This window comes from Hermetia illucens, chromosome 4 (genome assembly GCF_905115235.1).
Source record: "Hermetia illucens chromosome 4, iHerIll2.2.curated.20191125, whole genome shotgun sequence".
NCBI lineage: Eukaryota > Metazoa > Arthropoda > Insecta > Diptera > Stratiomyidae > Hermetia > Hermetia illucens.
In genome coordinates, this window is record NC_051852.1 from 71,505,581 (window position 1) to 71,529,408 (window position 23,828).

The 23,828-nt window shown below is 43.3% G+C and overlaps 1 protein-coding gene across 1 annotated transcript in view; it reads right to left on the reverse strand.

Annotated features, from left to right (window-relative positions):
- Positions 1–23,828, reverse strand: part of LOC119655144 (sine oculis-binding protein homolog) — a 211,410-nt gene that overhangs the window by 55,371 nt on the left and 132,211 nt on the right. Inside the window, exon 2 of the mRNA XM_038060883.1 lies at positions 6,553–6,796. Coding sequence (XP_037916811.1) covers positions 6,553–6,796 — 244 coding nt within the window. The remainder of the gene's footprint in view (positions 1–6,552; positions 6,797–23,828) is intronic.

Sequence of the window (23,828 nt, forward strand, 5' to 3'; positions counted from 1 at the left end):
AAACAATTGTAATAGCCACCCATTGAAATAAAGTTAAGTTAGTTAAGCTTAATATCTAAGCTAGAAAGTAATTAATAATGTATTAGAAGTAAGTCACTATGGTAAATAAAAAACTTAAACTTAAAACTATAAAGAGATCAGTTCGCTCCGAGACTTCGTAGCGAACAGATGTGACGCAGAGGATTGGAAAAGTACAGTGCGTGGTGATTTGTTAAAATCACTAGTTCCGAGTGGTAGAAAAAAAAAAAAAAACAGTGAAAGTGGAATACCCAGAGTGGAATAAGATACCCCAAAGGAAGTATCGCCCAGTGCATAATATACAGTGCGTCTCAAAATTATTGAGACACTGTATAGTAAATTGTAAAGAAAACTATAGAAGTTTTTGTTATTTCAGACATTACCAGAAGACGACCATCAGCCACGTAGGACGGGCTTGGGGACAGAATGTCCGCCAAGAGGAGTAAGATAATACTCCCAGGGGAGATGTCATCCGAGGAGGAGGGGAGCACGGGCCCCGAAGACAACGAGGGAACTTTAGGTCTGCAAAAGGAGATTGCAGACCTGAAGAGCGAAAGAGCGGCCATGGCACAGCAGTTGGAGTGCCAGCAGCTGCTCATCAAGCAACTGCAGCAGAAGCTAGCGTTGCTAGAGGAGACGGTCCGCTCTGGGCCGGCACCAGCTCAGCAGCAACGAATTCACCAACAGCAACAGCAAGAACAACAAGAACAGCAAGAACAACAGCAACCGCATCAACAACAACAACATGACCAGCAGGAAGCCCTCGCAATGGACATCGTGGGATCCCCTGCATCCTTCCCTGAGGTCATCATCGATGAGGACCCCTTCAACTTCGTCCGGAGCCGGAAAAGCATTAAAAAAAGTAAGGTTAGTGCGAAAATTGTAACCGCCCCACCACAGCCACCGCAGCCATCCGCAAATCCTTCCCCGTCCTTAAAAACCAAAAAGGGTAAAATTCCAGCCATTACCGGCTACAATTTAAACGTGCCCCATTTCCTCCGACTAATTAAAGCCAAGGGATTGAAAGCATCCCTAAAAAACACGAGGGCGGATAGAACCCTCATCTTTACGGAGACGGCGGAAGAACACGCCCAGGTCTTCGCGCTCATGAAAGAGCAAGGGCTTAACGCCACAACCCGGACCCCGCCTTCTTTGCGAAATCAGTCCCTAATTATCCGAGGGCTCCACAGGGAAACGGACCCCACGGACATCCTACAGGAACTGCAAGCCGACCACCCTGAGTTCAAACTCAACACGGTGGCGAACTTGGTCACCCGCAGAGACAAAGCTCTGCATAGAGAAGTCCCTGCTCTCCCGATGAAATCTGAATCGGGACTATTTATAGCCACGTTCGAGCCCTCTCAAGAGCTCACCGAAGTGATGAAGGTTAGATACATCCTTCATCAAAAGATCTCCTGGCAGAAAGTCATGAGCTTCGAAGAAGTGCAGTGTTACAACTGCCAGAACTTCGGACACATTGCGCAAAACTGCACGATAGTACACAGATGTGTCAAGTGCTCGAAAGCGCACCCTCGTGGGGAATGCACGAGGACTGCAGCCGAAGGAGTACTCTGCTGCAACTGCGGGCAAGCAGGCCACCCAGCGAGTTACCGCGGGTGCCCAGCTTATAAAGAAATGGTAGCTAGGAAGGAAGCTGCCAAGCAAAGAAGAGCGAACGAAAACTCCCGAGCCAAGCACGCAGTGACACAACTATCACAAAGCTTGGCCAGACCCAGCGTATCGTACGCGCAAGCTGCCAGGAACTCTGCACCAAGAGTGGCAGCACAACCTGCTCCCACCCCCGCACCAAACGCCTTCCGCGAATTGGTGCAATCCCTCGCGACGGCCTCCACCAACGAGCAGCGTCAATTCGCTGCAATAAAACTTCTAATGAACTTATGGAGTTAAATATCGTCACCTTTAACTCCGCGTCCCTGATCTCACACGCCCAACGTGCCACTGCCCAAGTGTTGATTGACATTCTGAAAGCAGACCTATACTGCGTCTCAGAAACACATCTCAATAGCAGGCATAACGTGCAATTCACCGGGTATAATATTATCCGGAACGACAACAACACTGACGCTGCCCTTTTAGTCAGAAAAGACTATGAATTTGAGGAAGTCGTTATACGAAACCTGCTCACCTCTTCCGCTGCGGCGGCAATAGTAAAAACTACTGATGGCAGACGGATTTTGGTAGTTTCCGTCTACATCAAATGCAACTGTCTAAATGAGCAACTGGGACAAGATCTTAAGATCTTGGGCAATCTCCAGTTAAAATACAAGTACCTCATTTTCGGTGGCGACTTCAACTCTAGGCACACCTCCTGGGGCGATACGGCAGTAAATAAAAATGGGGAAACCCTGCTTAAATGGATCCAAGACCCTTACTCGCCAGCCTATGTCGATTTGGTCTTGCCAGATACTCCGACAAGACCCAGTAGCCAATCAACCATTGACTACTTCCTCCTATCTGAGGAAACTTCCCTGAACTTTGAAGTGATATCGTGCACTACTCTACCAGGCATGTCTGACCATTTCGCAGTACAACTTAAACTGTCCTCGTCCTCCCAACTGCGAAAGCGAGTGATGACCACCGTAAGGTCCTTCGCCCACACTGACTGGGACAAAAGTTTGAAAATGCCAAGTGCTTTATAAATTGTCAAGATCGATGTATAAGTAAAAATATACACAGTAAAGTAGATTACAGAGAAGGTCGGGTTGGCCAAACTATGTAATAGTCACCCGTTTGATAGCGTTAAGATCTATTAGCCGTTATTAAGCTAGCATTAAGTAATCAGTGTTTAGTTGTAAGTCACTATCAGTAAATAAATGAAGCGGAAATGTTGATACTACTTGCCGAGATAGAGGCATATTTGAACAACAATGTAAATGATCCTTAAGCTTTAACCCCAGGGCATTTTCTGGTCGGAGAATCACTAACTCTCAGCAAGTTCATTTGGTAAGCCAAGTTTACTTACCAAATGGAAGTTCGTTGAGCGTATAAAAGAGACTTTTCGAAAAGATAGCAAAACGTATTTATCAAGGCTACAAAAGAGACCAAAGTGAATCAAGGTGCTTAATAATTTTTGGTTGGGAGTAGTATCCGTAAACGTGAAGGGACATAAAGCCAAAGGTCCAGTGTACATACTTTGTCCCCTTCCAATAATGAACAACATAGAATTGAGTAACGAAATCGAAACTTAGTCAAATATTTACACTGAAGCAAACAATGGTGTTGACAACCGAAAAGGTTGGCATCCGAAAAAAAATACGTCTTTATATGGCGAATCGTGGAAAGCTTTTTTCACCTGGATTAATTTTGATGTTATAATTACAGTATAATTACAGCTCGTAACTATAACCAATCTGACCAGTAGTGTTTATATTGACCACCTTGGTCAGTCATATGCCGAAAGGCTTTCTTAACCTGAGGGTACGGGTATCTTGAGACGTTTTCGAGAGGGACAGGAAGATTATCAACGCGACAATAATAAAAATGGATGATTTATGAATGATGAATGATGATGGATGAAAGGTTAGCAGTTGCAGATGAAGTACACAGCAGGAATTTGGATCAACATCTGATCGAGATCCAAAACGAGATTCTTCATAGAATTGACCTTTCCTCTGAATGAATACAATCCATGGATAAAAGTACACGAATAATACTGCACGCCACTCAACCGATGAACGCTATAGATGGCAAGTTCAACAAGGAATTGAGGCGGTTTAATGACAAGCTGAACCATTGCGTAGTGCCTGTAAATAAAAGGTTAGCAGTTGCAGATGAAGTACACAGCAGGAATTTGGATCAACATCTGATCGAGATCCAAAACGAGATTCTCCATAGAATTGACCTTTCCTCTGAATGAATACAATCCATGGATAAAAGTACACGAATAATACTGCACGCCACTCAACCGATGAACGCTATAGATGGCAAGTTCAACAAGGAATTGAGGCGGTTTAATGACAAGCTGAACCATTGCGTAGTGCCTGTAAATAAAATGATAAGATCGTGTTTCGTGACGTGCCAATAGATACCTAAGGGATCAATTTGGATCGACAACTTTACTATTTAGTCTTAGTACGAGTTAATTAAACATACATATTTTACAGAACGAGTATGTTGAAAGTTTAGTAATACATTTTAAAATCAACATAGAAAACGCAGCTTAAATAATTTTATTGATATAAATTTCGAATGCCGCGAATCCTGCCGCGCCACAACTACAAGATTTCTGACGGCTCTTTGTACAACATGCAGTCAAAGCCGATGTGCGTATTGAAGAAGGTGTTTGGATTTTACGAAGGTGCAAGTTGTTCTACTCCTCACTTCAAGTTTAAGACCACTATGCGGAAGAAGCCTCCAAACAAACACCTTTGGGGAAGTCCACGAAGTATTCGTGAAGAGTAAGCCGATTTCATTGGAACCTATCCTGGAGTCAAGGTGACTAGAGACTATCAACACAACCGGCTCGACGAATCAAATAGCTTCTTAACTGACGTAATTAATAAAGCTAAGACTGTTCGAAAGGAATTCGAAAAATCGCCCTGATGGGAGATGGGAGATAGCTTCCTCAAAACACTTTGCTCCGAAGAAGGGAAATTTGTTGTTCGTCGTAATCAGAAAAAATGTGAAAGATGTGAAGCAGGCATGACAAAAGGTTAATTTGCTACAAAAATTCATGACTGTCATTAATAGAAGGGCATTCGTACTATTAATTCTCTACCCTAATTTGTCCAAACTGTAAACAACTGTAAACATTTCGACAAGTGAATCTACAGACCCTGTTCATTAAATTAGGACCGCACTACTTTTTTCCGAAATTTGGTTTTCTTTCTTCCAAAGCTTATTACAGAAAATAGAGATAAAATAGAAAATGCTATTTTTAGATTCCCTATCTTATATATAATTCATTTAATCAAAAGGAATCTGACTTAAACATTAATACTTTGTGAAACTACCTGTAGTGTCAATAACTGCCCTTATTCTGTCAGGCATACTTTCATAGCACCGATCTATCATTTGCTTGATTTCATCGTCATTTTCCCAGAAATCGGCAATTTTCAATTTTAAAACATCTAAACTTGAATTAGGAGAGGCGTAAACCTTAGCTTTTAATAGGCTCCAAACGTTCTCGATGGGGTTGAGGTCCGGGGAATTACCAAGCCACGCTAGAATCGGAATGTCACATCTTTTCAACATATTAATTGTAGATTTAGCACGATGACAAGGTGCACCATCTTGCATAAAGGTTGTTGAATGTCGGCAGCATCGCAGGTAATTAAAATGAGGGCACAAAATGTCGTCAATCAAAAACTGGTATTGGCAGGCATCCATTGTTCCCTCTACAAAATATAGCGGTCCTGGTCCATCGGCTGAGATAAGGGACCATATCATCGCTGCTGGAGGGTGTTTGATAGTTCTTACGACGCAGTCTTCCTGGTATCGCTCCGATGGTCTTCTGCGAACATACTGCAGCCTTTCTGTAACAGCTTCCAGCCTGCATTCGTCGCTAAAAGCTACCTAAATGGGGAGAAAAATATGTTTTTTAAAAATATGCTTTTGGGGGATTAGGCGATTATATATATTAAAATTATATCTTATTCACTTTTTTCCAGTCATCAACGGAATAGTGCCGATAACGCTTTGCAAACTCTAGCCTGGCTTTCTTCATTCCAGCGGTCAGCTTAGGCTTCTTTGCAGGCCTTCTCCACCGAAGATTGGCTTCGTAATGTCTTCTCCTTAAAGTCATTTGCGAAAAATGCATCCCTTCCTCTTGGAGATCCTGATGTAAGCTCCTCAAGGAAGAAAAACGCTTTTCGCAAGCTTGATTAACAATTCTGCGGTCCGTTCGAGGCGTTGTTTTCCTTTTACGACCGCAATTTTGTCGTTTGTTTTCGACTTGTCCTTTGTTAGCCAAATTCGCCTGATTGATTCTGCTAACAGTTTGGTGAGAAACTTTCTCCCTTCTAGCGATATCTCGAAAGCTAAACATTTTCATCTCCAATAATGAAGTTATTGAACTTATTTTTTCAGAATTAATGTCTTTACGTTTACCCATTTTCGAATTTATATATATAATCCAAAGTACTTCTAAATGTTTATTCTTATCCGACTAAAACCACTTTCTTTTCTTTTAATTCACTTAACTTACTCTTTTTCACTTTTAACACACTCTTCTATGGTTGACTGGTAATAAACTTTTAAATATCTGCCAAATAATGGGGAATTTACGTCGTATAAATAAGTTTAAATATATTTGTGAACATTGTGGATGACAAGCGAAAAGGAAGTTGAATGAAAAAAGAGTCTTCAAAAAGGGAAAAACGATATTAGAGACACTTGATAACACCCAAATAAGATAAAATTACCGTTATTAGAAAATCCCGTAATATTATAATGTCAGCGACAAAAATTTCGAAGAAATGTGAAAAAGTCGCTGTGGTCCTAATTTAATGAACAGAGGCTGTATAATAGTAAAACATAAAAGTGGATAGTAAAGAAAAAAATCTGGTAACCTACCTATTTTTTCGTAGTTTTTCGTTGAGCTTGGACTTCTGGAATCTTCCCGAGAACTGTCATGACTAGGAGCACCACTGGTATCATGATGGCTGTTGCTATTATTCGAATCGTTTCTGAATGAATTCTCCACCGAATTTACCATTGGTCCAGGAATTCGTGTATGTTTTCCCTGCAGATCAATTCTGTCTACATTGTCGTATCCATACCACCCGAGCAGTTCATTCATGGCCGTTTCAGCAAAGTCCTAAAATAAAATCGAACAACAAATGAAACGTCAGAAATGCCAAAATAATAAATCGTATTTATTTTAAATGAAAATTATTAAAATTATAACTTGTTCCATGTAGATCAACGCGTGACATTTGCTTATATATGTTTCTGTTATCAAAGTGCAATATCAGTTCCGTCTGTCACACCCGACTTATCCGGAAACGGCTGAAGTTATTGTCAACAATGTGGTCTGTGAGTCCCTTTACATGCAACGAGTTAGCATCATTCAAGGGGGAGGTCCCAAGATATGTGGAGTACACATTTTTTTCTCAGTGTATGGTCATGTTGGGTATCAAATTAGCACTTTTCTAAATTAATTTTTTTGTGATACCGGATGAAAAATAGATGAGGTTCCAAAGTGGGTGCTCCAAAAAAGTGTAACAGATCTCGTTCTCAGAATCTATTCAACCAAAAATTGAAAAAATATCACAATGCTGCATCTAGAATATAGGCCTGAAAATATATCCCATTCCAATATCTGCTCAAATAAAGTTACTAATGGCATATTACCATATTTTAAAATAAAAACGTTCATTAAGTTCATCCTAGATGAATTTCGTATCAGTTTAAGTGATAATATAAGGCACAATTCTGCTTTGAAGGCAATCCAACTATTACTAACAAAGTTATGAAAGATTAAAATTGCACACCAAGCCGTGTATGATTGATATCATCATCATTTTAGCGACCGAGAAGCCGGCCGAAACAAAAGCGGTTTGATAAGCTGGATAGGGATTTGAAAGCCCCACAACCGCATCCGAACCAGGTAAATGACAGAACAACATGGTACAATCGCATCATGACGAGCTGACCCCGCTTGTGAACGGGACAAGGCATAAAGGAAAAGAAGAAATATCATTTATTTGAGACAGACATATATATACGGATCATCATCATCATCAACGGCGCAACAACCGGTATCCGGTCTAGGCCTGCCTTAATAAGGAACTCCAGACATCCCGGTTTTGCGCCGAGGTCCACCAATTCGATATCCCTAAAAGCTGTCTGGCGTCCTGGCCCACGCCATCGCTCGATCTTAGGCAGGGTCTGCCTCGTCTTCTTTTCCTACCATAGATATTGCCCTTATAGACTTTCCGGGTGGGATCATCCTCATCCATACTGATCAAGTGACCCGCCCACCGTAACCTATTGAGCTGGATTTTATCCACAACCGGACGGTCATGGTATCGCTCATAGATTTCGTCATTGTGTAGGCTACGGAATCGTCCATCCTCATGTAGGGGGCCAACAATTCTTCGGAGGATTCTTCTCTCGAACGCGGCCAAGAGTTCGCAATTTTTCTTGCTAAGAACCCAAGTTTCCGAGGAATACATGAGGACTGGCAAGATCATAGTCTTGTACAGTAAGAGCTTTGACCCTATGGTGAGACGTTTCGAGCGGAACAGTCTTTGTAAGCTGAAGTAGGCTCTGTTGGCTGACAACAACCGTGCGCGGATTTCATCATCGTAGTTGTTATCGGTTGTGATTTTCGACCCTAGATAGGAGAAATTGTCATCATCATCATCATCATCAACGGCGCAACAACCGGTATCCGGTCTAGGCCTGCCTTAATAAGGAACTCCAGACATCCCGGTTTTGCGCCGAGGTCCACCAATTCGATATCCCTAAAAGCTGTCTGGCGTCCTGGCCCACGCCATCGCTCCATCTTAGGCAGGGTCTGCCTCGTCTTCTTTTCCTACCATAGATATTGCCCTTATAGACTTTCCGGGTGGGATCATCTTCATCCATACGGATTAAGTGAACCGCCCACCGTAACCTATTGAGCCGGATTTTATCCACAACCGGACGGTCATGGTATCGCTCATAGATTTCGTCATTGTGTAGGCTACGGAATCGTCCATCCTCATGTAGGGGGCCAAAAATTCTTCGGAGGATTCTTCTCTCGAACGCGGCCAAGAGTTCGCAATTTTTCTTGCTAAGAACCCAAGTTTCCGAGGAATACATGAGGACTGGCAAGATCATAGTCTTGTACAGTAAGAGCTTTGACCCTATGGTGAGACGTTTCGAGCGGAACAGTCTTTGTAAGCTGAAGTAGGCTCTGTTGGCTGACAACAACCGTGCGCGGATTTCATCATCGTAGTTGTTATCGGTTGTGATTTTCGACCCTAGATAGGAGAAATTGTCAACGGTCCCAAAGTTGTATTCCCCTATCCTTATTCTTGTTCGTGCTTGTGTTTGACCAGTGCGGTTTGATGTTGTTGGTTGATTCGTCTTCGGTGCTGACGTTGCCACCATGTATTTTGTCTTGCTTTCATTGATGTGCAGCCCAAGATCTCGCCCCAATGGTCGCCTGCTCGATCTGGATGAAGGCAGTTTGAACGTCTCAGGTGGTTCTTCCCATGATGTCGATATCGTCAGCATAGACCAGTAGTTGGGTGGACTTGAAGAGGATCGTACCTCTTGCATTCACCTCAGCATCACGGATCACCTTCTCGAGGACCAGGTTAAAGAGGACGCATGATAGCGCATCCCCTTGTCGTAGACCGTTGTTGATGTCGAATGGTCTTGAGAGTGATCCTGCTGCTTTTATCTGGCCTCGTACATTGGTCAGGGTCAGCCTAGTCAGTCTTATTAATTTCGTCGGGATACCGAATTCCCTCATGGCCGTGTACAGTTTTACCCTGGCTATGCTATCATAGGCGGCTTTAAAGTCGATGAACAGATGGTGCAACTGTTGTCCATATTCCAACAGTTTTTCCATCGCCTGCCGCAGAGAGAAAATCTGATCTGTTGCTGATTTGCCTGGAGTGAAGCTTCTTTGGTATGGGCCAATGATGTTCTGGGCGTATGGGGCTGTCCGGCCTAGCAAGATAGTGGAAAATGTCTTATAGATGGTACTCAGCAACGTGATACCTCTATAATTGCTGCACTGTGTGATATCTCCCTTTTTATGTATGAGACAGATTATGCCTCGCTGCCAATCGTCAGGCATTGATTCGCTGTCCCATACCTTGAGCACAAGTTGATGAACCACTTGGTGTAACTGGTCGCCTCCATATTTAACCAATTCGGCTGTAATTCCATCGGCTCCTGGCGACTTATGATTTTTTAGTCGATGAATTGCACGGACTGTTTCTCCTAAACTTGGTGGTGGCAGTATTTGTCCGTCGTCTTCAGTTGGCGGGACCTCCAACTCGCCGATGTTCTGGTTGTTCAGTAGCTCATCAAAGTACTCAACCCATTGCTCTAATATGCCCATTCTGTCGGAAATCAGATTTCCCTCTTTGTCTCGGCAGGATGAGCATCGAGGTGTATAAGGCTTCATCCTGCTGACTTGTTGGTAAAACTTCCGCGCCTGGTGCGGTTGCTCCCTGTACTTTTCTAGTTCACAGACTTGTTGGTTCTCCCAGGCTTCCTTTTTCCGTCTGTGAAGTCGCTTCTCCGCTCGACGGAGTTCGTGATAAGTCTCTGCGCGTGCCCGCGTTCTTTGAGAATGCAACATTACTCGGTATGCGGCATTCTTCCGTTCCGTTGCTAGCTTACATTCATCGTCAAACTAGCCGTTCCGACTCCTTTTGCGGCTGGGGCCAAGTATATTTGTGGCCGTATCCATGATAACGTTCTTCAGGTGGTTGTGAAGATCATTAGTTGATGCTTCATCTCCAGGTCCTCTATTGACTGCGGTTATTGCGGCATCCATTTCCCTCTTATAGGTGTCGCGGAGGGTTGTGTTGTGGATGGCTTCAGTGTTCACTCTCACCTGATTGTCAGAGGAGATTCTAGGTGGTATTGTTATTCGAGCTCGGAGCACCATGCCAACGAGATAGTGATCCGAGTCTATATTGGCCCCCCTATATGTTCTGACATTCATCAAAGCTGAGAGGTGGCGGCGTTCGATCAACACGTGGTCAATTTGGTTGAAAGTGGTCCCGTCTGGAGAGGCCCACGTATGTTTGTGGACTGCTTTCCGCGCAAACCAGGTACTTCCAACAACCATTTCGTGTGACCCTGCTAATTGAATAGTCCGCAGTCCGTTATCATTTGTTTTTTCGTGTAAGCTATGGGAGCCAACGTATCGCCTGAATACGGGCTCCTTCCCTACTTGGCTGTTATAATCCCCAAGTATGATTTTGATATCATATCTGGGACAGGCTTCGAGGGTTCTTTCTACTGCCTCGTAGAAGGTATCCTTCTCCGACTCTGCAGTCTCCTCTGTAGGGGCGTGAACGTTTATGAGGCTTATATTTCTAAACTTGCCTCGCAAGCGCAGAGTGCATAGCCGTTCGCTTATACTTTCAAAGCCGATAACAGCAGGTTTCATTTTTTGGCTGACTAAGAAACCTACTCCGAGCACATGGTTTACTGGATGGCCGCTATAATATATGGTGTAGTGGCTCTTCTCCAGGAAACCGGCCCCTGTCCATCGCATCTCTTGCAACGCTGTTACATCAGCCGTATATTGGAACAGGGTATCGGCTAGCTGCTTATCAGCTTCATCTCTGTACAGGGAGCGCACGTTCCATGAGAAAATATATACGGATGGTATATGTTAATATAGCTTGTTTAATCCAGGTGAATATACAGAGATATGTATATCTACATTAGAGCCAGCTGTATTCAATATACATACTCATATACGTACAAACTGCCTTCATCCAGATCGAGCAGGCGGCGATTGGCGCGAGATCTTGGGCTGCACATCAATGAAGGCAAGACAAAATATATGGTGGCAACGTCAGCACCGAAGACGAATCAACCAACAACATCAAACCGCACTGGTCAAACACGAAGAAGAATAAGGATAGGAGAATACAACTTTGAGACCGTTGATAATTTCTCCTATCTAGGGTCGAAAATCACAACCTATAACAACTACGATGATGAAATCCGCGCACGATTGTTATCAGCCAACAGAGCCTTTTTCAGCTTACAAAGACTGTTCCGCTCGAAACGTCTCACCATAGGGTCAAAGCTCTTACTGTACAAGACTATGATCTTGCCAGTCCTCGTGTATTCCTCGGAAACTTGGGTTCTTAGCAAGAAAAATTGCGAACTCTTGCCTGCGTTCAAGAGAAGAATCCTCCGAAGAATTTTTGGCCCCCTACATGAGGATGGACGATTCCGTAGCCTACACAATGACGAAATCTATGAGCGATACCATGACCGTCCGGTTGTGGATAAAATCCAGCTCAATAGGTTACGGTGGGCGGGTCACTTAATCCGTATGGATGAGGATGATCCCACCCGGAAAGTCTATAAGGGCAATATCTATGGTAGAAAAAGAAGACAAGGCAGACCCTGCCTAAGATGGAGCGATGGCGTAGATCAGGACACCAGACAGCTTTTAGGGATATCGAATTGGTGGACCTCGGCGCAAAACCGGTATGTCTGGAGTTCCTTATTAAGGCAGGCCTAGACCGGACACCGGTTGTTGCGCCGTTGATGATGATGATACTTATATATATGCATATGAATGTGCGTGTCTCCTGATCATCATGTCTATGGTGGTGCTGGTGTACCCGTTCTTCTTTGCAGTGTCCACAATGTAAAGATTTTCGCTCTATCAGTCTTCCTCTGCGACTGGGATTGATAGAAGGCAGTAGATTATTGTACTATAAGCTGTCATTTTATGCTGGTAGCTACAATCCCGGCCACTTCATTCCATAGCTACCAACATAAAGGTTAGAACGTAGTAATCTCACTACACTGCACACCTAACAATCGACCTCTACCGCACTAAAAAGACCAAGTGTCACCTTCTCAAATCTGTCTGGACATTGAAAAGGTTCCACATACAACTGGTAGGATCAAGCCGTATCTACTAGCTAAAATCCCAGCTGGCTAGCGAAAAGGAGCGAAATATGGTAGAGGAGATGGGCGGTATATATAAAATCGCTTGCTCAGATTGTCCGAAGGTGTAGGGACAAACGAAAAGGCTGGTAACTACTAGATTTAGGGAGCATACGAAGGAGGCAGAATTGGTTGTCAAGTACTCCCGAAAACCTAGAAAATCTATGGTAGCTATATCGTGGAATGCAGCCATAAAATAATCCCCGATGATTTGAAAGTGTTAAAACAGGTAAGAAAAATTAATCAGCTGGACGCCTACGAAAGCTTATTCATTAGCAAACAGCCGATAGACACTAGGTTGAATTCAGATCTAGGCAATCGCTATGCACCCTTATTTAAAAAACTTTACAAAAAAAAACAAATAAGTCTTTACAATGTAATTAAATATTTCTTCATTTACAGGATCTAGATATAAGTCTTTAAAAACTAATTTAGCCCTAATTAGAATAGGATAGTATATAGTATAGATTTAGATTAGCATAAATATAGCTAGTAAACCCACTGATGAGTAGACTTGTTAGCACTGATGAAGGGAACAAGTGGTTCCCGAAATATCGGTATTTGCAAAAATAAAAATATCAACACTAACGAATAAGAAAAAACAAGTTTTTTATTATTTCAAATAAGATGCTCAAATGAATTTATCAATTTAACTATGCATGCATATATATATATGTGCTACAGATGTATATGGTAATAGGCAATGTTTGTTGGCCTAGGACAGCATAACATTTCTACCTTCAATATGCACATATATGTCAAAATTTAGAAATATATTAGGAATATTTTGAATTTTTAGTTATGTATGAAAGGGAAAACGTCCATAGAAAATTCCTTATATAAAATGAACACAAAAGCTGTAAACCCGAAGCGTAAAGTTTCCAGTATTCCGGCTTGTTTTTATCTGTTTAAGGTGAACTTCTTCATACTTGCTAATAGTATTAAACGTGTAGTGTGAAGCGCATGAAGTTGACTGCTATTTATATAGGAATTTCCAGTTCAAATTACTGGCATAAATGACATAGTTTTTCTCTATGTTCACGTGGACCTGTTTTGCACCCAAAGTTCAGTTCAGTTCAGTTTCCGGCTTCCCGACGTGTTATGTATTCTCCCAAACTAAAAATCCTTGTGTGTGTGTTGGACTTGGGGGAAAGGCACAGCCTCTGAGCGCTCAGACCGTAATGGCCCATTGTACTCGATTCCCCCGTATAATGATATCTAAGCACGCTTATGTATCAAAGGCTTTCGGTAAGTGGATGTGATGATACCCGCTGTAACTGCAGCGCAGCAGCACCAAAGATCTGATGTCTGATGCACCCATAGGCGAATGCATCCGGTAATGAGAAAGCGGGATCCCCGGAGCATTTTCTATGCAAATGCATACATGCATCATCTGGTAAAATGCCTTGCAAACTTTGCAGCCTGTTTGTTTGATCCTGACAAGAAGTTTTGGTATGCATTCAGGTTGTGCCATTTGTTACTATGGGAAACTTGTTCACAGCTCTTGATAACAATCCTAACCAATGCAACTGATACTCTACTTGCTGGTTCAGGTGCTAGCATGCCGGAAATTTAATCCTCGTTTGCTAAAGCATCCACGTTTCCTTTTACACCAAAGGGACCAGGCACCCAGAGAATTTTCACCGTATTGAATTTAGAAATAGAATTCAGTCAGTTTCTACATTCCTGAACGATTTTCGAGGTGATCAAAGGACCACTCAACGCTCTCAGTGCAGCTCGACTATCGCTGCGATGCGCCTCTCCTTTAACCACAATCACCAAGCTTGCTATCCTTAGGATCGCATACACTTCAGTCTGAAATGCCGTTGCATATTGTTCTAAGGGAAAAGTCGACTTCTTGTTTTTATTCAAGAGGTAGACTCCTCCTCCAAAACCCTGTTCTGTTTCTGAGCCATCGGTGTAGAAGACTTTAGTACATTCCGCCATGCATTTTTCTGATTCATCCAAGTTTTCTCTTGCAAAATAACGTCGTATCTTCAATCAACCTGATGTATGGTTTTGCGAGAATCAGAATAATAATAATAGCTCTTCCAATGCTCTGCGCCTTCCATGTCCGTTGAGCTGCAACTGCGGATAGTCGAAATGTGCGGCAAGTGTGGAAACGCTTTTGCCGATGCGAAAGACTGTGTGGCAGTTAAAGGGTAGTATAGGTCCCAGGACGAAATGTGGATTGGTACCCACGATGGAGCATAAAACCTGGGAAACGCCTGCTGAACCAACACCAACAGCTCTACTACCACTACCTCCACATCCACGTGATGATTGCTGGGAGTTCTTTCTTTATGAAAAGCTGCAGAAGAAGAAGGATGAAGGCGAGTCTCCCGCACCTAAAAATGGGACAAAATGTACCAACTGGTTCTCCAAGTTGGGGGTTGGTTAGGGCTGGCAACCCTACACGGAAAACCGAAGTTACGAAGTCACGAAATGAGCTTCGAACAGGATGGATTTTACAACGACGAACCCGGCAATGACAACGGATTAACAATTTGCATATTTTCCCATGGAACGTGCGCTCCCTATACAGACCGAATGCTGCTGAGCAGCTAGCCGATACCCTGTCCCAATATGAGGCTGATGTAATAGCGCTACAAGAGGTACGATGGACAGGGACCAGTTTCCTGGAGAAGAGCCGCTGCACCATATATTATAGCGTCCATCCAGTAAAACATGTGCTCGGAGTAGCTTTCTTAGTCAACCTGCTGTTATCGGCTTTGAAAATATAAGTGAAAAGCTATGCACTCTGCGTTTGCGAGGCAAGTTTAGAAATATAAGCCTCATTAACGTTTACGCCCCTACAGAGGAGACTGCAGAGTTGGAGAAGGATACCTTCTACGAGGCAGTTGAACGGACCCTCGAAGCCTGTCCCAAGTATGATATCAAAATCAAACTTGGAGATTTCAACAGTCAAGTAGGCACGGAGCCCGTATTCAGGCGATACATTGGCTCCCATAGCTTACATAGGGGTATCGATGATAACGGACTGGGGATTATTCAGTTAGCAGTATCACACGAAATAGTTGTTGGAAGTACCTGTTTTGCGCGGAAAGCGGTCCACAAACATACGTGGGCCTCTCCAGACGGGACCACTTTCAACCAAATTGACCACGTGCTGATTGAACGCCGCCACCTCTCAGCCTTGATGAATGTCAGAACATATAGGGGGGTCAATATAGACTCGCACCACTATCTCGTTGACATGGTGCTCCGAGTTCGAAATTCAACACCACCTACCATCCCCTCTGACAATCAGATGAGAGTGAATATTGAAGCTATTCACAACACACCCCTCCGCAACACCTATAAGAGGGAAATAGATGCCGGAATAACCGCACTCAACAGAGGTCCTGGAGATGAAGCATCAACAAATGATCTTCACAACCACCTGAAGAAAATTACCATTGATACGGCCATAAAGATACTTGGCCCCAGCCGCAAAAAAGTCGGAACGGCTGGTTTGACGATGAATGTAAGCTAGCAACGGAACGGAAGAATGCCGCATACCGAGTAATGTTGCATTCTCAAAGAACGCAGGCACGCACAGAGACTTATCACGAACTCCCTCGAGTGGACAAGCGACTTCACAGACGGAAAAAGGAAGCCTGGGAGAACCAACAAGCCTGTGAACTAGAAAAGTACGGGAAGCAACGCCACAAAGTGTGGAAATTTTACCAACAAGTCAGCAGATTGAAGCCTTCTACACCTCGATGTTCATCCTGCCGATGCAAAGAGGGAAATCTGATTTCCGACGGCGTGGGCGTATTGGAGCGTTGGGTTGAGTACTTTGATGAACTACTGAACAACCAGAACATTGGAGAGTTGGAGGTCACGCCGACTGAAGACGACGAACAAATACTGCCACCACCAAGTAGGAGAAATAGTCCGTGCAATTCATCGGCTTAAAAATCGTAAGTCGCCAGGAGCCGATGGAATTACAGCCGAATTCGCTAAATATGGAGGCATTATCTGTCTCATACTTAAAAAGGGAGATACCACACAGTGCAGCAATTATAGAGGTATCACGTTGCTGAGTACCATCTATAAGATATTCTCCGCTATCTTCCTAGACCGGATAGCCCCATACGCCCAGAACATCATACCAAAGAGGCTTCACTCCAGGCAAATCAGCAACAGATCAGATTTTCTCTCTGCGGCAAACGACGGAAAAACTGTTGGAATACACCAGTTGCGCCATTTAGCCAGGGTAAAACTGTACACGGCCATGAGAGAATTCGGTATCCCGACAAAATCGATAAGACTGACTAGGCTGACCCTGACCAATGTGCGAGGCCAGATACAAGCAGCAGGATCACTCTCAAGACCATTGGATATCAACAACGGTCTACGACAAGGGGATGCCCTATCATGCGTCCGTGATGCTGAGGTGAATGCAAGAGGTACGATCCTCTTTAAGTCTACCCAACTACTGGCCTATGCTGACGATACCGACATCATGGGAAAAACGACCCGGAATGTGCAAACTGCCTTCATCCAGATCGAGCAGGCGGCCATTGGGGCGAGATCTTGGGCTGGACGTCAATGAAGGCAAGACAAAGTATATGGTAGCAACGTCAGCATCAAAATCCAACCAACCAACAACATCAAACCGCAGTGGTCAAACGGAAAGAATAAAGATAGGACAGGATAGGACTACAACTTTGAGACCGTTGAAAATCACAACTGATATAAGCTATGATGGTGAGATCCGGGTGTAGCTGTTGGTAGTCAATAGAGCCTATTTCAGCTTACAAAAACTGTTCCGCTCGAAACGTCTCACCATAGGGTCAAAGCTCTTACTGTACAAGACAATGATCTTGCCAGCCCTTATGTATTCCTCGGAGACTTGGGTTGTTAGTAAGAATAATTGCGAACTCTTGGGCGCGTTCGAGAGAAGAATCCTCCGAAGAATTTTTGGCCCCTACATGAGGATGGACGATTCCATAGCCTATATAACGACGAAATCTATGAGCGATACCATGACCGTCAGCTTGTGGATAAAATCCATTCTGGATGAAATCTCATTCTGATGAGTTGATTGTTGTATTAGAAAATGTTAAGGTGTAATTCGACATTGTTGTCTTAACAGAAACTTGGTTGTCTGAAACTGACTTCTACAACATTGATGGATTTTGTATGTTTCAAAATCCGCCTGCAACTAATAAGTGTGATGAAATAATAATTTATGTCAAGAATGTTTACCCAGTTGAAATGTTAGCATGTGAGATAATGGAGGGAAATGCATTGCATATTAAAATACAAGCAAATTCATATCCTTTCACCTAGCCTGGATAAAACCGTATTTACCAATTCACTGAAGGACTCCTAGAAAATACTCAAATATTGCTAACCAGATTGCCATTGGAGATGTAAATATAAATATAATATATTTGCGGGAAATGTAACTATAATCAATGAGTACTTGGATGTATTGCACACCTCTGGCTTTATAAATTTTCTAAACGGAATATCAAGACCGCAGTCCGAAACCAGGCCCTGTATAGATCACATTTTTGTTAAATTAAGTGAAATTATGACCGTCACTCCAGGGATCATTCATACGTCCATCACAGACCATTATCCGATTATAGCACGTATTTTAAGCCAAAATGTTAATGATAAAGCAGCAATCGCAGGGATTAATGATAAAAGACTGTTAATTAACTATGAAGATTTGAAAAATGCCCTCAGTAAAGAGACATTGGGACACTTACATAATTGTGATGCAGTTAATGAGAAACTTCAGGTGCTCTCAGGCATTTTGCAGGAAGCTAGTAGGAAAGCCACTAAACAGGGCACCTTCGATGTGTTCTGTGTTCTTTTTCGAACATCGCCTTTTCAATTTTTGCCGTAAGTTCCGTGGATTTGCTTTTCTGGTAGGCGTGTTGCCTTGGGTGAAGTGGCAACTTAGGAATGTGTATCCCTTATGAACCATCTACTAGTCTTTCTAGTCTTTTAGTAGAAAGGATGTTAAACTGATCGAACGCAAGCTTTTTTTCCGATTTTCCTCCAAAATAAAATATCAATGAATTCTCACATAACTTTGTTAATAATAAGTTAGTTTAAGCTTTATGTTATACCTTAGATTAAGTTTAACTGTTAAGGTAGTCCCTAAGTTAGCTATAAGTTTATGTTCACCTATGATAGAAAATAAAAAATTGTTGTTTTGCGAAATTGTTGTTTTGCGAACGCAAGCTTTTTGCGTCTGTGCAGGTGGGTTTCCCTGGTTTGGGAATGAATAACACCTTCACATCACGCTATTTAATTGGAATATAAGTGTGTGCTAGGCATGCGCGATATATATTCCGAATAGACCTGGAGCAGCGATAATACCATCAAGACCGGTTGACTTGTATCTATGGAACGAGTTCCATGCCTATTTTACTCACTCCAGTGATACTACCAAAAACGTCTCCATGAGCAGGAATGATGTTATCCGGACCTGCAAACTTGCATCTATGGAACGAGTTAAATGTCCATTTTACATGCTCCAGTGATACTACTTTGCATGCCAGATTCCAGTCTCTTGGTTGAGGGCTGTATACACCTAGCCCCGAGATTAGATTTTGGATGCTGCCTAGGAAGTGCACTTCAAGCAAATGGTTTGTCGTTTCTTCATCGCTTTCTCTCTACCTCCCTTTCTGTAAACGTAAATAACTGAGTTTCTGGCTACATTCTTTAACTAGAATCCGCTTCAGCTTTGAGGTTGCCTCAAGAGAATTAGTCTCTTCACAAAAGCATCTCCATGATGATCGTTTAGCAGATCTTATGCTCTTCTTGAGAGCCTTCTGAGCCTCTTTATAGCTTTTCCAGCGAGCGCGTGAATCACACTTCAAGAGCACGATTGAGGAGCATCCTTGTCGTTCCTCTCTGTTTTGCCAAATCCGAGTTCCACCATGGTGTTTTATCCTTCTTTGGCATCTTGAGCGGACAGCTTTCTTCGAAAGCTTCACTCATACTGTGATCACCTGGGTGTCTTCTCAATTCCAGCAATGGATTTGATGCGCTTCCCAGGGATCGTGACTCGGGCGCTCAATTCTATTTTATACATCACCCAATCTATCTTCCGCGAATTGGGAAATGGAGTGGGTGGAGGTGGATCCATGCCCATTACTAAACCAATGCGTCTGTGATCCGAGAGTGTGATATCGTTTGATACTCTCCACTCTCCAATCAGAACCGCGATGTCAGGAGATGCCACCGTGATGTCGATGACCTCTCGCCTGACCACGTTGAAGAAAGTGGGTTCATTATCCAGCAGTCTCGATCCTCTTGCATTGATGTTTGAATTTCCCCAGCATATGTGGTGAGCGTTGACATCACATCCTGCTATTACCCCCATGCCTCTACTTTTGGCATATTAGATAGCTCTGATGAATGTTCCACTGGGAACGTCTTGTGCGTCATAGGGAAAATATGCAGAGCACCATAGTATCTCTTTATCTCCCTGTTGACATTTTATGGTTAGCTTAGCCGATGTGGTGTCGCCATCACATAGGTCGTTAACTAAATAAGCTTAGAAGTCTTTTGAGACTGCCATGCAGGAGCGGGGTCGATCGCTTCCATTGGCATACAACAGGTCAGCCAACCCACAGTTCTTGTATGAAGTATGTAAATATCTTGCAGGTACTGATCCGACGACTGATAAGTGCAGTCGCCGTTTTACAATCGTATTAGAGCCGCCAGCTCGATTTTTCCCGAACCTTCTTAACATCGGGTTCGGGAACGCCGATAGTGAGAAAAGTTCCCTGCCTATCAGCTCTCTTGTGGCGCAGCGAATGTTGTTAATGCGGCAGACAGATGCCACCACCGGTGCTCTCCGTAGCGTATTTGAACTCGCCACGAGAGAGAAATCCAACGGTGAAAAAACCCGTTTTTCCCTAAGCAACCGGTTTTTAAAAAAATAGTCACTTAGTTGCCAACCGTCGACCGTGCTGGTCGCCTTAATTATAAATACTTAAAATATTGATTTATATTTATCAATTATTCATAATAGTATATTATAATAAAACATATTCCAAAATATCAGATCCGACATTGAGACTTTATAGTCTCTCCTGTTTTGCTGCCTACTAGCAATCAGGTGGAAGTGTTGAAGTTGTCCTGCACACCAAGTTGCTCCAGAACCCCAGAACCCCAGAACCATTCCGGTCTTCTTCTGGAAGCCAGAGGAAGCACTTTTGAACGATGGAAGCTCAGAGATCCTTTTCAAGGTTAGTCGTGCACCATCCCACAAATCGTTGAGGGAGGAGCAGTACTGCCTGAGCCACTTGTTCGTGTCTTCGTCTGCAAAGTTTAGCCGTAACATTTTACGGTATATACCTACAGACTCAAAGCAAAGCTTAATGCCTTGCGAAGATGCAGTCCTTACTGCAAGTTTCCTCCTAAGCTATTCGCATTGCTCCGTATCGTAACCGGATGGATTAGAGTCGTCATACAGGACGCATCCATCGGCTTCGACAACAAATGAAGGCCTAGTCGTTCCCGGCTGCCATTTGTGTCGAAGAGTTAGGATCGTCCGACGACCGCTGCCGCGCCGGTTGTCCCTTAGCTGCAGATGCCCCGGATGATCCTTTACCCTCAACTTTGGCACAGCTCTTGAGTTGTACGTTGCCCGAAGGCGGTTTGCACGGAGGCGGTTTACCCGAAGGCTGTTTTCTGTCCGCGGACAGGACAGATTCTCCGTCGATGAGCTTAGAATTGCCTCTTCACTCGGGGTTGGATCGTCACGATCGAGGTTTAATTGTGTTTGCTTAACAGGTTTATGCTTTCGTTTTTTTTGTTTTTTTTTCATAATTGGCTACCATCGCCTCAGTTTTATCGGGGAAAGTAGGTCGATCTCGGCAGAACCCCTTTTTGCCTAGACAAGGCTAGCTGAAACTGGGGGTCGCCTGGTACCCAGAGTTCACCGCTTACGGCCACATCTTAACCCCTGTGACCATTCAGCCTTCGGTACTGTAGTCACACCTTGGCTTGGGGTTTTGATTGCCGCTTGGCGTCAGATTTCACCTCCCGTTTCCTGAAGGATCTTCCTTACTGAGCTCCCTCACCACGGCAAGGTAGGTAATCGTCGAGGGAGGCCGTCATAGTAACTATCTTTGTAGAGTGTTTATTTCTAACTCCTTGTGCTCCCAATGTCAACCTTTCATATATCTCTAAAAAGCATTCATTGGGAGCAAGACTTTTTAATAAACTGTAACTTCTCATCTTTTTTGTCTAGTATTCGAAAATATTCCACTTGACCATTTGGCGATTACATCTGCACACGCCAAGTCACAAATATTGAATGATTTTTTGCAAAGAGTATACTCTGATTACATACTATTCTGGTGGGATTTTACGAAAAGTTTGGCAAAATCACCCCAATATTGAACACACAGAAACTGTAGTAACTAATATTAATTCATTTATTTATTTAATGAGGACAATACGCAGAAAACAAATTCCCTATTACATATTTTCCTCAGAGGGAGAAGCAAGTGAATGGCTTATTTTACGTTTAAAACTAGAGAAGGAAATAGAGTCAAAGGACCCAAGCTGTAGGGCGTTGTAGGACCGGCATAGCCTCGGGATCGGCGGGTGAAAGTAAATCTTGAGCTCCACGAAGGGTACATCAAAAATCTCCGCACTACGTGTTATGAGACGAGACAATACGGAAAGTAATATCCGAGTTGGCGGAGCAGTCCATCAGACAATTGCAGAGTTTGAAAAGAGTGCACATATCAAGGAAGATAAGGCGTTGCTGTAGGGAGGGGCGATTGAGGGTGCGGAGTCGTAATGGATAATCAACCCGGGGAAGGTTCTTTTTGTAAAAGGGGATGAATTTGCGTTGTACAGCTTCAAAAGTGCGGCAGACTACACAGTAATATTCAAGGATGTTTCTGACCAGGGAAGTGAAGAGTGTTAAGGAGGGCTGGAGGTAAAATCGGAGGAGGAACGTAGGATAAAACCAGACATTTTGGAAGCTTTATTGATGATGTCAACGAAGTGGGAATTGAGACGAAGTTTGTCGTTGAATATTACACCCAGGCCTTTGAAGGAGGTCAGTAGTGAAAGGGGTTGTCCACTTAGAGATTAAGAGAAGGATGTTGGGAAGGGTTTAAGCGAATAGTACACCCAGTGGCATTTGTTGACAGTAGTAGCACTAAGATATCATGTGGAAGGTCGCGGTTCAAATTTCACTGGTAACAGTGAGGTTTGTATCCTGATTGGGGTCGGATACCAATCGACCCAGCTGTGAATGAGAGTACCTGAATCAAATCAGGGTTATAATCACGGGCGAAAGCAATGCCCACCGCATTAGCGCGCTTCAATTTGAATTAATTTTGCGATGATTATATGTAGTAAGAAAATAACAGTTATTTTTCAAAAACTGTTATGGTACGTTTTATTAGATTGTTTGTGTTATATTTACCTCCAGTTCACTTCTTTGAGGAGTATAGGGCATTCACACAGTGAGACCGTGCTTCAGTTTCATCACTACCACACTTAGTGCTGTGTAAGTGAGAAACTCGCAGAAACCAGAAAAACATGTTCATCCACAACGACTGCGATTTGAACCCAGGGAACGGGATAGAGAGGCCAAGAGTCTAACGCCGCATCCATCGCGCGGTCCAGTTTTATTAGATTGTTCTAGAGAAATGATTTTCATCATTACTGAAAACAATGCAAAAAATAATATTTCCAAAATCTCATCTCACTCATGTTTCAGGACAATGATATATTATTTCTCTTTTCTTTGATTTACTTGAAGATATAACTAATATGTGGGTGCCGGGGCACTCTAACATCGCCGGTAATGAGGAGGTTGACAGACTGGCTCGCCGAGGGTCTGGATCCACAATGGTGGGACCAGAACCAGCTCTTAGAATCCGACCATCTACTGTTAAGTCTACTCTGAAGGTTGAAATTGCAAGGATTCACGCAACCGAGTGGAGAAATTTGGACTCTTGACGGCAAGCGAAAATCCTTATGGAAGAGCCTAGGGCCACTAGAGCGGCATTTTTGTTGTCCCTTAAGAAGTGGGACATGAAAACCCTAGTAGGGCTTTTGACGGGACACTGCCCGTTAAACTACCATATGGAAAAGATTGGGGTAGTGGTTTCGGCTATGTGCAGCCAATGTGAGGAGGATAAGGAGACGGCCCTGCACTTTTTATGCAGCTGCCCGGCATCCTCAGA